Source organism: Anguilla rostrata, chromosome 5, assembly GCF_018555375.3.
Source record: "Anguilla rostrata isolate EN2019 chromosome 5, ASM1855537v3, whole genome shotgun sequence".
In the NCBI taxonomy this organism is placed as follows: Eukaryota; Metazoa; Chordata; class Actinopteri; order Anguilliformes; family Anguillidae; genus Anguilla; species Anguilla rostrata.
In genome coordinates, this window is record NC_057937.1 from 34,168,405 (window position 1) to 34,181,245 (window position 12,841).

General features: G+C 41.3%; 1 protein-coding gene across 3 annotated transcripts in view; it reads right to left on the reverse strand.

The window, feature by feature from the left end:
• LOC135255103 (uncharacterized) overlaps positions 1 to 12,841 on the reverse strand; it is a 76,353-nt gene that overhangs the window by 27,367 nt on the left and 36,145 nt on the right. For all 3 annotated transcript variants that reach the window (XM_064335860.1, XM_064335859.1, XM_064335857.1), the window contains 5 exons: positions 12,659 to 12,757; positions 9,886 to 10,034; positions 4,485 to 4,623; positions 2,502 to 2,624; positions 2,087 to 2,278 (listed from right to left, as the gene is read on the reverse strand). In XM_064335860.1, coding sequence (XP_064191930.1) covers positions 2,087 to 2,278; positions 2,502 to 2,624; positions 4,485 to 4,623; positions 9,886 to 10,034; positions 12,659 to 12,757 — 702 coding nt within the window. The remainder of the gene's footprint in view (positions 1 to 2,086; positions 2,279 to 2,501; positions 2,625 to 4,484; positions 4,624 to 9,885; positions 10,035 to 12,658; positions 12,758 to 12,841) is intronic.

Genomic DNA, 12,841 nt, shown 5'->3' on the forward strand with positions numbered 1-12,841 from the left:
GGCCTTGACACATATACTTTTGGGCAAAATAATTAAAATTATTTATTTGCTGTAGATTTTACAAAGAAAATAAAATAAACATATTTTCACAGTCTGCATTTCATGTGAAAAGTAACAATTGTTAATGGAGTTTCCCTTTGGGGAAGTTTTATTTCACCTTCAAAAGTCAATATTGCGCTCACAGCGCAAACATACACGGCACAGGCATATTTCTGGGTGCTTCACGGCTTAGGCTGGCTGAAGGCGTTCTTTCCTGTCTCGTTAATATGCATGTCTATGGCGGGCACCCTGCTCGAACTGCAGCCTTTTGGAACTTGTTACCGACAGTTGAATGATCTCACTGGCACACATACAGCAGTGTCTTTATGCAGTGGGTTTTCTCTCCTGAAACAATGCCAGCCCTGCACACCGTACATTTTAATCCTTTTTAGTCACAGACTTCAACCGACAGTGAAAAGCACAGTCGCATGAACCACTCCATACCAGTCTGCAGCCCAATACAAAACAGATAAAATCCAATGGTCTAAAATACATGCTCTTGCATTTAAAAATGGAAGGAAATGGCATGTAAACAATCAGTACTGCAAGTAAATGCTATTGCATGATTTTCGGGAAGTGGAAATTTCCTCTTCTTCCCTTGGGTGACTACCATCTTTCCATGAATCTCTGCATCATGTCATTCATTCAACACTGTGGCCATCAGAGCCCAGTCAAGACAATGGCCACATAGAGTATCATCAGATTCTAATCAGAGGCTGTTCATTGTTATGGGTTTATAGTGAAGTCACACTAGAGTAACATTAGCTGCGCGAGAACTAAAAATTCCTTCATTTGAAAATAGCACCCACTTCAAATTAAACCAGACTTTTGGATTTGCCCAACAAGCACTGAAATTGCTGTGAGTTAATCAAAATCAAACAGAACTGCATATTTAATGAGATTCATCATCAAGCACCCGCACAAAACAGCTCTGTATCGTTATCGGCACTACAAACTCCCAATTAAACAGGAGCAACAACACCTTCATAAAACTAATTTGCACATTTCCACTTATTAATTCTAATCATGATGGTTTAGCCTGTCTCAAGAGGGGAAAAAACTAGAGCTGTCACAATTATCTGTTAACTCATGCAGTTAATTAGAAAACCTGTTTTTTATTTTTTTATTTTTTTAAAATTGTAATTAATAATAGATGTTACTTGTTGAGTAAATTTCCACAGCTAATTTCAGCCTCATGGTTGTAGACTGAGTATTCAGTTACACAGTCCATTGCAAGAAAATCCATTGCTCAATATGTAGAGGGTACAGGTTGGATCAAATTGATTTTATGATGACATTTATTAAATTTGCTTAAAGCCTTACATTCAAATGAATTATTTAATTTGACGCATTTACCAAATTCTTGAAATTGTTTGAATGACTACTGAATTTGTACATTTTGTATCAGTTTACAGCTGATTGGTGTAGCCTTGTGGATCACAGTACAAAGGTTTTTTTTATTTTTTATATTAGGGCCATTCAACCACAGCCTGTGCATTTCAGGAAGTGACTAATCGTTTTAGTCATTTAGTCATGTTTCAAAGTCCAAATCAAAACTGCGCTGTTCCATTGCTGCCAAATCCTCATATTTACTAAAACATATGTGCTCTGTATGCAGTCCAATGACCTCCTCTCCTCCTTACCGCAATTATCACACTGTTACCATTTCGTTTGCTGTGGCTACCACATTGCTGCTCATTTATCTTGCAATTTTTAAAAATCAAAATAATAAGAAATCATTTTACAGCCATGCAATCTTCCTCAAATCCCACTACAACACATTTTCTTCAGTCAACACTGCAGAACTACAAAGCATTTCATAGTCAGATCGTCAGCCATAATTATTCAGTGCCACTGTGCAATTATCACTCTACAACTCTCAGCACTACTTTTATCTGGCATGTAATTTAAGCCCACTTATGTTCTTCCAAAACAACACAATAGCAAACAATCTCTAATAAGCATTGAATGATTGTATTTCTTATTTTCTTTAATGCAGTTCTTGATCGGAAAAAAACAGACCGAAATGGCGCTTCACTACTTTTACCTTGTCAAAAAACTCATAGAGTTTGACGGTCTTGTCGATTTTGTCCTTGGTGTCCTCCACTCTCTGGGAGAAGTCATGGAGGTGCACCCAAAAGGAGCGCACCTTCACCTCGTACACCTGCAGCTGGGCCGAAGACACATCCTCCCACCTCTCCAGCCTCTTCAACAGGGCCTCTCCGCTCTTACAGTGCTCCTGTAACCAGGGGAAACGGTGAGTAACCATGGACACCAACACTTTGCCTCCCCCTCCAATTAAAATGGTAAACGCCTCAATACCGAAGCCTGCTATGCAGTTAGGCAAGACTATGGCCAGTTTATGCAGACTATGGATGGAATTTTTCGATAGCAACATTGGAAACAGTGTTGTTATGCTGTCTAACTGCTCACAGAAGAAAGGGACTTCCATTCAAGCTTACGTATGCGGCAGAGTAGAAATCTCTGAAGTGGGCTTGTTTATGGTGGAGCTCCTCCAGGGAATCCTCCAGCTCACTGAGGGTCTTCAGACGCCTCTCCCCCACCTCCTCGATCCAGCCTCTCACCTGACCGTGCACACAAGTCACTTCCTGTTAGTCTGAGGAACTATCACTGAGTCACCACACAGCATCCACCAGCGGCTCCTCTAATAATCACATAACTTTCTGTACGATACCCAAAATCTCTGAAGTGCTCTACACATAAGGCAATGGGAGAATGAGCAGTTACCCAGTAGCATATTTTAGAGCATATATACATAAGAAGTACAGGAAATATTTTCATAAAATCTTCTACTGCTGTGTCAGTGATAATATTTTCTGGTTTAACTCTTCAGTAATTGACCTGCAGTCAAGACACTTTCAGTCTACCTTATCACAACACTCTGAGGAAGACATTAGTCAACATGCATCAACATTTTAATTATTGCTCTGCATGATAAATTACATTATAATCATTTGGATGGTAGATCCTTTTTGTGGGAGTTACAGACCCCTTTTGTCATCATGTTTAGTACTTGGTGGCATATCCTTGAAGTCTGTGACCCATATAAATCACCAGGTGTTGAGTATCTTCTCTGGTGATGGTTTGCCAGGCCTGCAATGCAGTCATCTTCAGCTCCTTCTTATTTTGGAAGATATTTGCCTTGAGGTTTTTATTTTCAACATATGAAATGCATGATCAATTGGATTCAGATCAGGAGAATGACCATTCAGGAATTTTCCCGTTTTTGGCTTAAAAAACTCATTTGTTGCTTAAGTTGTATGTTTAAGATCATTTTCTTGCTGTAGGGAGAAGTTCTGTCCAATCAGTTTGGAGGCATCTGCTTCAACATGAGAAGATGAGAGGCTTCTGTACACTTCATTATTCATTCTGCTGCTGCTTTCAGTAGTCACATCATCAATGAAGACAAGTGAGCCAGTAGCTGTGGCAGCCATACATGCTCAAACCATTGCGTGCTATTTTGTGCAGTTTGCTTCGGACTCCATGCTTTCCTCTAGGCATCACTGATACAAGCGAATCTTGGTCTCATCTTTCCACAAGACCTTTTTTCCAGAATGCAGCAGGCTCTTTTGGGTACTTCATGAAAGAGACCATACTGTTTAGTGGTTTGGATCTTGCAAAACTAACTCTGTAGTTAGTTTGTGAAGTCTTCTATGAACAGTAGTCACTGACACATCTGTGCATGAGTTCTGAAGATTGTTTCTTATGACCCAACACAATCATCCACCCTGAAGTCAACTGAACATCCGTTTCACTTGCCGAAGACAAGACTGCAGGAAAAATGCCCCAGAAACAAACAGAAACTGAAAATGACTACAGGTCTGGCAGAGCATCACAGTGAAGATACCCAGCGTCTGGTGATGTCTACGGGTGGCAGACTTCAGGCAGTCATTGAATGCAAAGGATTTGTAACCAAGTACTAAATTTGATGACTTTATTACAGATTATGTTAATCTGTCCAATTACTTTTGCTCCTCAAAAATTATGGGACTGTGTGTAAAAAAGGGCTGTGTACAGGTCCCCCAATATGGATGTAAATACTATAAAAATAAAGCTGACAGTCTTCACTTTAACATTATATTCATTGTATAATTTCAAATCCAATACCCTGGAGTACAGAGCCAAAACAACAAAAACTGTGACACAACTTTTTAATTTAACTGTACACACACAAATATATTCAATGATACACACATTTTATGTCTGGCTCATTTCTAACTTTGAACATTTGAGTATGGCTTGTCATAAGACATTTTCATGAATCCATTCCACTGTTTTTCTCATAGTTTCCACCAGTAAAGACAATATAGCCACAATCTCTCAAAAAATCAGCTTGTCTGATAAACTTTACCATGAAACATTTGTTCTATAACCGCAGTAAAAGTGTGCGTGTAGAGTGTTATGTACGTACGAGTGGCCCTCACCTCAGTGAAGCCTTCCTCCAGGGTTTTGAACTCCATGATAAACTCCAGCTCCTGGGTGCACCTGTTGGAGAGCATCACCAAGGTGTGCACCAGCTCGTCCACCTGGTTGTACAGCTGGCTGACTGTCTCGATGGCATCTCTGAAACGACACCGGTCAAAAACACGGCTTCAGCCTTCCCCATCCAAAAAACAAACAAAAAACGCCTTTGTTTTGCCCTTCACCGCGACAGTGCTGCCGGGAAGAGGACTGTCATTGTCTCTATTGTACCGAATTCATATCTGTAGCTCATCTTATTTCTTTTATTCGTATGACTGAAACAGAAAAACTCCCTTTGAAAGCTCCGGGTCACTGTTGATCCTTTGTAAGAAAGAATTTGTTTTAAAATAAAGATTCTATGAACAGTGTAATGTAGTAACTGCTGAGAGTAATTTCTTTGGCTGAACCTGGTAGGATCCGATGTGATCTGAAGAAGGCACTCACCAGGGCTGCCTGGGTGGGAGGTTCGCAGTTGGTGTGAAGTTAGCGAGTTGTGTGCGTGCGTGTCTGTGTGTCTGTGTGTGTATGAAGCTTCTGTGTAGCAGAGAGAGGCAGTTCTCTGTCCCTGACCTTCTCAACCCTCATTCAGTCACATGGGGCAGCTGCACACACACTGGCCCACTGTAAGCGTGTGTGCATGTGTGTGTGTGTATGTGTGTGAGCGTGTGAGTGTAGGTATACAGTATGTGCGTGCATACATGTGTGCCCCTGGGCGTGCACATTTACGTACGCGTATGTGCGCATGCATGAGTGTGTGTGGGTGTGCATGTGTGTCTGTGAGTAGGAGTCCGTGTTTCAGCGTGTGCTTCTGTATGTGTGTGCACATAATAGATTTTCTCAATCTAAGACTGTGTTTAACTTCCTGAGGAAATATTTGCCCAGCACTGAAGAGCAGAATGACAGAGCACATTGTAAGGGATGCCTGGTGATGCTGGTTTAAAGAAAAGAGAAAACATGACATCACTGCTTGAGCTGTTCAGTCATACAGTACTACACATTGTACTTTGTTTAATATATTCCTCTGTCTCATCACACTTGGACTCTCAGAGAATCTCACCAGTTCGGCAAGGAAAAGATTTGGGACAGGATTCAATGAACTTTTGTCCTTAAATTGAAAATAAATTGCCAAAATTTAATCTGTGTTTGTGAAGAAAAATTACATTTATATTTTGTTTTCAAATCAAAGTTAGGGACAAATTGGCAAACTCCAAAACTCCAAAAGTTCTAATAAAAAGTTTTGCAATGATGACACAGAATAACCTATGTGAAATTACATATAGAATTTTATAACCACAGATTTTGAGATAACCAGAACAGTTTTGGTAAATAATTCTGATCCATAACCAAACACTTGTAAACTAGAGAGCCATGCCCCCTGCTGACAGAAAATTACACATGACAGCACACACACACACATACACACACGCTAACACCCAAATACAAATTTAAAAACAAACTCGTAAAAAATTGTATTATTAATACAACCAAAAAACCATCTAAATTAGCCTTTATTAAATTTCCATCACAGCACTGTCAGTAATAATATGCCACCCTAGTGACAGCGAATGATTTTCAGGGAACAGCACCCCACTGACGCCTGGGAGTTCCTGCTTGATTGTTATGCAAACCGCTGTGCGCAGACAGGGCCGTCCTTTCAATCACAGGCCTTTGTCATCAGCTCCGGCTGCAGAAGGGCACTGCATGATATCAGGGAATATTGAGTCCCCTTTGCTCCGGTTACACTGGAACGGGCAGCACAGATTCGAATGCAATTACGGGTAATCGGTGCTAACAAGGTAATGAGCCTTTTCCTCAGAGGACAGTCCTTATTTGACTGATTGTTTAATGTTTTCATTGAACTCTATTTTCCGATGAAGACCTCAAGGCCTCAATCTTCCCATTTCATAGCTGACGGTCATGAGTGCTGTGAATTTGTGCCTCAACCCACTGGATTATATAACTATGTGAAATGTCAGACAAAAATTTATCAGCCATTAAAGAGCATAGGGGGAATAATTCTGTAAAAAAGTGTCAAAAAATTAATTGAATCCCATTAGCAATGACGATTGATATTGCTTACAGTAGGCTGCATCATTCTAATAACAAATATTTCTGAAATCCCTTTTAGTATTTAGACATACTAATTTTGGTATAATGTAACGTATTGGTGGATATGCGGATGACGTGTAGCCCGGCAAAGTCAAATTAGACACATCAAATACTCAATGTATAATTATACACAATGTTCAACAAGCCATTTTAGACGCCCCACGTGTTAGGGAAACAGGGAGTGATTCGTGGGAGGAGGCTCAATATCAACGATGAAAGACAAATGACTACTTCACATGCCTCTGCAGAAAACTTCTCTATAGCTTGAAAAAAAGAGGACCAACCTTGATATTCCTAGACGGAGAAAAATGTTGCACTCACACAACAGGTACAAATCACAGCACAGCATTTTCCAAACTGATGTGGTTCTAATTGCCAATTGAAGTCAAAGTGCTTATTAGATGGTTGTGCTCTATGATATTTGAAAATAACACACATCTGAATTGAGCATAGGTAAAACAGAGAGAATATGGTTAGATGAACTTCAATCTATAAATTAACTCTCTTTCACATAAATCATAAATTATGAGGCCAGTATAAAAGGCTAGCGCCATTGCTTTCCAATACACTGCTTTCTCAAGTTTTCTGTGGTGTATTATATTCCTTTTCCAATGAAAAAATGTGTCAATTCTTCAGGCATAACAGTCATTTCTCAAGCTTGGCAGAACAACACACACTATAGCTGTGGAATAAGCACTGTCATCAACGCTGTTGAGAGGACAGGCAGCGGCACGCTCGCCCAAGGGACGTAATACTGGAAAATCAACCTCATGAAACAATATCTCTTCATTTCCTGACTCTACAAAGGCAAATGGCAAACCTTCTGACAGGGGGGAAATGCCAGCAACGTTGCTTCTATTCCAAGACCAACACCGAGCAGGAATGACGTGTTCCCCGTTAAACCCACGGGAGAGCTCAGTGGTTCACAATAGGAGCACAGGGGCTTGTTAGCCCATTTCAAAAGAGGAGGAGACACCCTTCTTCACCTTTCACTTTTAATGCATCACAAAGTGGACTCAAAAAAAGAGGACAGTAACTCGAGCGTTGATTTCCCTCAGGCGTCAGTCGAACGGCTCATTCAGGAAGCCGCGATAATCCCCTCCGCCTCTCGGCCCGTAAGCTTCGCCGCGACACGGACTCCGCCGACGTGAGAAACCGAGACGTTTTAATCAAGAAAGGCTCGATCAGGAAAAAGAGAGAGCCAAAGAAAAGATTTATCAGAGCGGAGCTGGGAAAGAGACTTGCTCACTGCTAAAGAATGGGGCTGCCAAATATACACTTATCCCCAATAGACTGGTGTTTGATAGGGCAAATTCTTGGTGCAACACAGGCGTGGACAATGGGGTTAAAAGGAAAGGCTAAGAGTGAGGGAACTGAAACAAATAAACAACATGAAATCCATTCTACTCAAAACTATTTAAAACATGTAGTGTGGCATGTGCTGACAGAATAAATACAAATTAAATTTTATAAGCTTTAACTAGCCAAGCATCCAGAGGACTGCTAGCAGCCAATGAATTCTGTGAAATAAATAAATACATAAATAATGATAATAATTATACACCCAGGATCTACAATGAACTGGTTCCAAAGGTTAGGGCAAAAACATTTACTTAAAGACTTAAACACAATATCCAGCAAGTCTGCAAACAGACAACAACAACATAGCAACCTTATAGTAATTCCCAGTGCTAATTTCATACTAGTTCCAGGCCCAGACAACGGTGAGAAAATGTGAAAGGTTGTTTTGATGAGAAGCAGAGCCACGGAGGGATGAATGCGGACTGGCAGACGTGGCATCTGACAGCTGCCTGTGAGAACGCCGAAGAGGATAAGACTGTATAAACAGCGAGAGAGCCGGGCCCGTGACGAGGACTTCAAAGCTTTGACCTCGGACATCTTTCACCTCAGCCCCGTACGCAAACAGCTCTATTATTGTGTTTATAGATTCAAAATCTCTTTCAGGGCCATTAATAGAAAAAAAAAAAACATATTGCAATTTACAACTGCATGAGTAAATGGGACACCGCATTTTACAGCCAGAATAAGTTTAATGTGACAAGTTTTTGACGCATCACAGGGTCAACATTAACAAGACCTGTCTCACCGATGACCACTGGCAACAGCAGCCTGGACAAAGCTGTTCTGAGTGAGACAGTACGAAGGACTAAAAGAGATACATTCTCCTCTCGGCTCTCGCTGGATGAACACACTCATGGTTACACACAGCTGCAAAGGTCTGCCTTAGAGTAATGGAAGCACTGCTGATTTAACACCATCTTTGTAAAGCAGAAGCCACACACTATTTGTCAAATTTCACTATTTATCTTGCCATCTTCATAAAACCAAAAAAAAAACTTATTTTGCAGCTTATTGTGCACACATTCAACACCAAAGAGAACTTAGGGTAGGGGTCATAAGCTGGTAGATTTAAAGTCTGTGAGTGCAGTGAATCACGGCATTTACCAAAAGAGTAACTGTGAGAAAAAAACATGAAGGCAACAGGAGCTGATCTTGTAACCTAAAGGTCACTGGTTCGATTCCGGGGTGAGACACTGCTGTTGTACCCTTGAGCAAGGTACTTAACCTGCATTGCTTCAGTATATATCCAGCTGTATAAAAGTCACTCTGGATAAGAGTGTCTGCTAAATGCCTGTAATGTAACAGTAACTGTGCAAAAAGAAGTGCTTACACTGTCCTGTACTGCAGCATAGTCAGTGAACTTTACAGCAAATCTAGTATTAAATTAGGTTTGTGAATTTGTTGAAGTGATAAAATAATTACTGGAAGAAACAGAACATTTTGCCTAAATGTCCAGCTCTATAATACAGATGTAGCTAAACTGGGGACCAAGGATTCCAGGGGTATGAAAAGAAGCCTGAGGGGGTCCACAAAAAATGCAAAAAATATATATTTTTTATAATTATATATTTAACACATTATATGTATTCCACTTTCCAATAAAAGAAACCTAGCTTTAAAAAGTTTAAGGCCTTGGTTATATTAGGATCCTTGTAATTTATAACATATTTTTATTGTGCTGATCCATAGTATATGAAATCCTGTTTCTAAGCATGCTTCCATGCGTGAGTGTGTTAAGCAGAAAAGGCCTTGATACTTGTACAGCATGGTACTTAAAGGTCTCCTCCATGAGCTATTTCATTGAGATGGAGGTCCTCTGCCTGAGGGTGCTCATTTTAGGGAAACCGTGTCATAACGCATACCCGTGAGAGCCAGGGAAAGAGATGATGGTACCTGTAGTCCTCGGTGAGGCTGATGCTGGACTCCTCCCTCCGGAGGCGGGACAGGGTGGCCCCTCCCTGCAGCTGCAGACGCACCAGCCGGCTGTCCTCCAGCACGCTGCGCATCAGGGTCCGGTACCGGCACAGCAGCTCGTGGGCCTCCTGCAGAGACGAACATTGCAATACATTACATTCATTCAGCAGACGCTTTTATCCAAAGTGACGTACAAAAGTGCATATCAAGGTCATTGGGACAACCACAAAACACAGGTTCGATAAGGCACAATACTCATTTTGTAACAGTTATTCATAGCCAAAGCAGGGTTGCGGGTCACCGCAGTGGCCCCGGGCACTCGCGGCAGGAAGGGGGAATCGTGCTGGTTTCCCCCAGGGCAACACAAACAATCCGTCACTCCTCAGGTGCACGCGCAATGTCAGAGCGTTACCAAACACAAGGCCTGGCCGTGGGTCCGGCTTATACTTTCCCTACTTCCTTCAGTTTCCCTGATTACAGAGTACTTAAAAGTAAATAAAACGATACAATGTTGCGAGCAAATACAACGGCAGGTTTCTTAAGAATGAGCGAGGCAACATTTACCATAGATTAAAAACACACACACACACACACAAAAAAAACAATAACTCAGTCAGCCAAAAAAAAAAAAAAAAAACTCACAAAGCCACTGAACCAGAAACGTGAGCACGAATCAAGGCTTTGTCTAGCTTTAATTCATTTTAATCTAAGATTCATTTCCATTTAAAAACACAACAGCAGCACATCTAGGATAAAAAATATATATAATTTAATTTACAGTCATCACATTTATGTAGTGTAGACAATTCTGAGGTTTATATACAGCCACAGGGAAATTACTTTAATTACGTGTTTGGATCCCTTGTTAAGAGTCCCACTTGAATGCTTCAGGGTAACATCGTAATACAAAAGCACCGAGAACGCAAAAACACAGAAAGGCTGTAGAAGCTAGACTTTTAGGATACGTAGCTGACTGAAAACTCTTTCCAGGGGCAGGTTGCTAAGAGTAATATGTAGGTTGCCTGCAGAAAGCCCTGGTTGTCAAATACCTTGATCCATGAGGGCCCCTTAATCCCGAGGAGGTAGCCTCAGGCGCTCATGAAGGAGGGAGGGCCCGAGAGCCTGGACTAGCCTTCAAACAGAGCCGCCCACTCCCTGTCGGTGCTAAACACGCCCTCAAGGCGTAAAGACTCCTGTCCAGCCCGTTTACCACACCGACAGAAATCAATACCTAATAAACGAGCCGCTCGCTCGCCCAAACACCGAAATTACCGAGGAGGCTTCTAAAAAAGACTTTTTAGAAAGCAAAGCTCCTGTCAATTACCAGCTCCCTGTGGACTCTCAGTCCTCTGTGACCATTGTGACCCACAGTGACAATGAAAGGTCACCTACAAAAGTAAAATTCAGAGATGGCTTGAACCAACACTAAACTGAAGGAAGGTGTTTAATGTTTTTTTTTTTTTTTTACCTCTTAATACACACAATAATGTCTGCCTCTGACTGTATTCTGAGACAGAGACAGCACAGCCAACCTATCCAGTGCTGCTTTGCTTTGATCGCCAAACAGAACATTCCAGCATGTCCTCATCATGAGATTTGCTTAATTAAGAGATGGCTGCCATCTAGAATGTAACAGATACCAGTGCCACAGTGATACGTCTGGGTAAATATATCTCGGGCACTGCTGAAACAGATTAGTCCTTAAACTCAATGCCCTCCAACACATACCGCTCATACCATTAATAATAACAATGGCTTGCATTTATATAGGGGTTTTTTCACACTCAATTTGCTTTACAGTGATGAGAGGAAAACTCTCCTCAGACACCACCAATGTGTAGCACCCACCTGGACATTTTGTACCAGAATGCTCACCACACCTCAGCTGAGAAGGAACAATTTTAACCAATAAAACAGGGGGATGATTAGGTGGCAGGTTGAGAGAGCCAGATTGGGAATTTAGCCAGGACAACAGGGAACCCACTACTCTTTGCGATAAGTGTTGTGGGAGCTTCAATGACCAGAGTGAGGCAGGACCTCGGTTTAACATCTCATCAGAAAGACGAGGGACTCCTACAGCAAAGTGTCCTGACCAAACTATGGACCGCAGAATTATCGGACTAAAGAAAGGTTCATTCTTCTGCTGTGCCTGTAAATTTAGGAAAATAAAAGAACAAAAGAGTTTGCATCACTGCAGGACTGAAATGGAATTTGCAAGTTAATTCCATTTCAATTCCTGAAACAGAAGTGGAACTGAAAACAATATGTAGTTGTGTCAGGAAGCTATTCTCCACAGGAAATGGAATACCGTGCATTGATAGAAAATTGCACGGTAATACCATATGTAGAGGTAAAAGGGAATGTCAAGCAGATGCTTTGTCCATCCATGGATCAATCGCCAACCTCATTGAAAGTCCTCATTATGATTGTATGCAAGAACAAATTTAAGATTAAAATAAGGGTACAAGAGCAGTGTGGTGTGAACAGTAGTATGAAAGCAGTGTAGTGTGAACAGTAATATAAAATCCATCTGAAGTGAACTGTAAAATAAGAGTAGTGAGAAGTGAAGAGTAGTATAACAGTAGTGTGTGGTGTAGCATAACAGTAGCATAAAATCAGTAGAGGATGAACAGTGTTATAAAACAAGTGAACATTGGATAGTAGCCTAGAAGCAGAGTGGAGTGAAGAGTAGTGTAAAATCAGTGTGACGTGAAAGAGCCCCTTATCCCAAACTCTATGCTTCAGCAGTTACCTCAGCCGTAGTGGGCAGTGGGGTGGTCTCCAGGCTGGAGATGGTGCCCTTGAGGAGGGAGACAGCATCCTGACAGCTATTAGTCAACTGCTCCACTCTCTGTGTGACAAGCAGTAAAAAATATCAATGAAAGTCATTCATGGAATAAACTTTATCATTCAAACATAACGGAAGCTTGTTCTT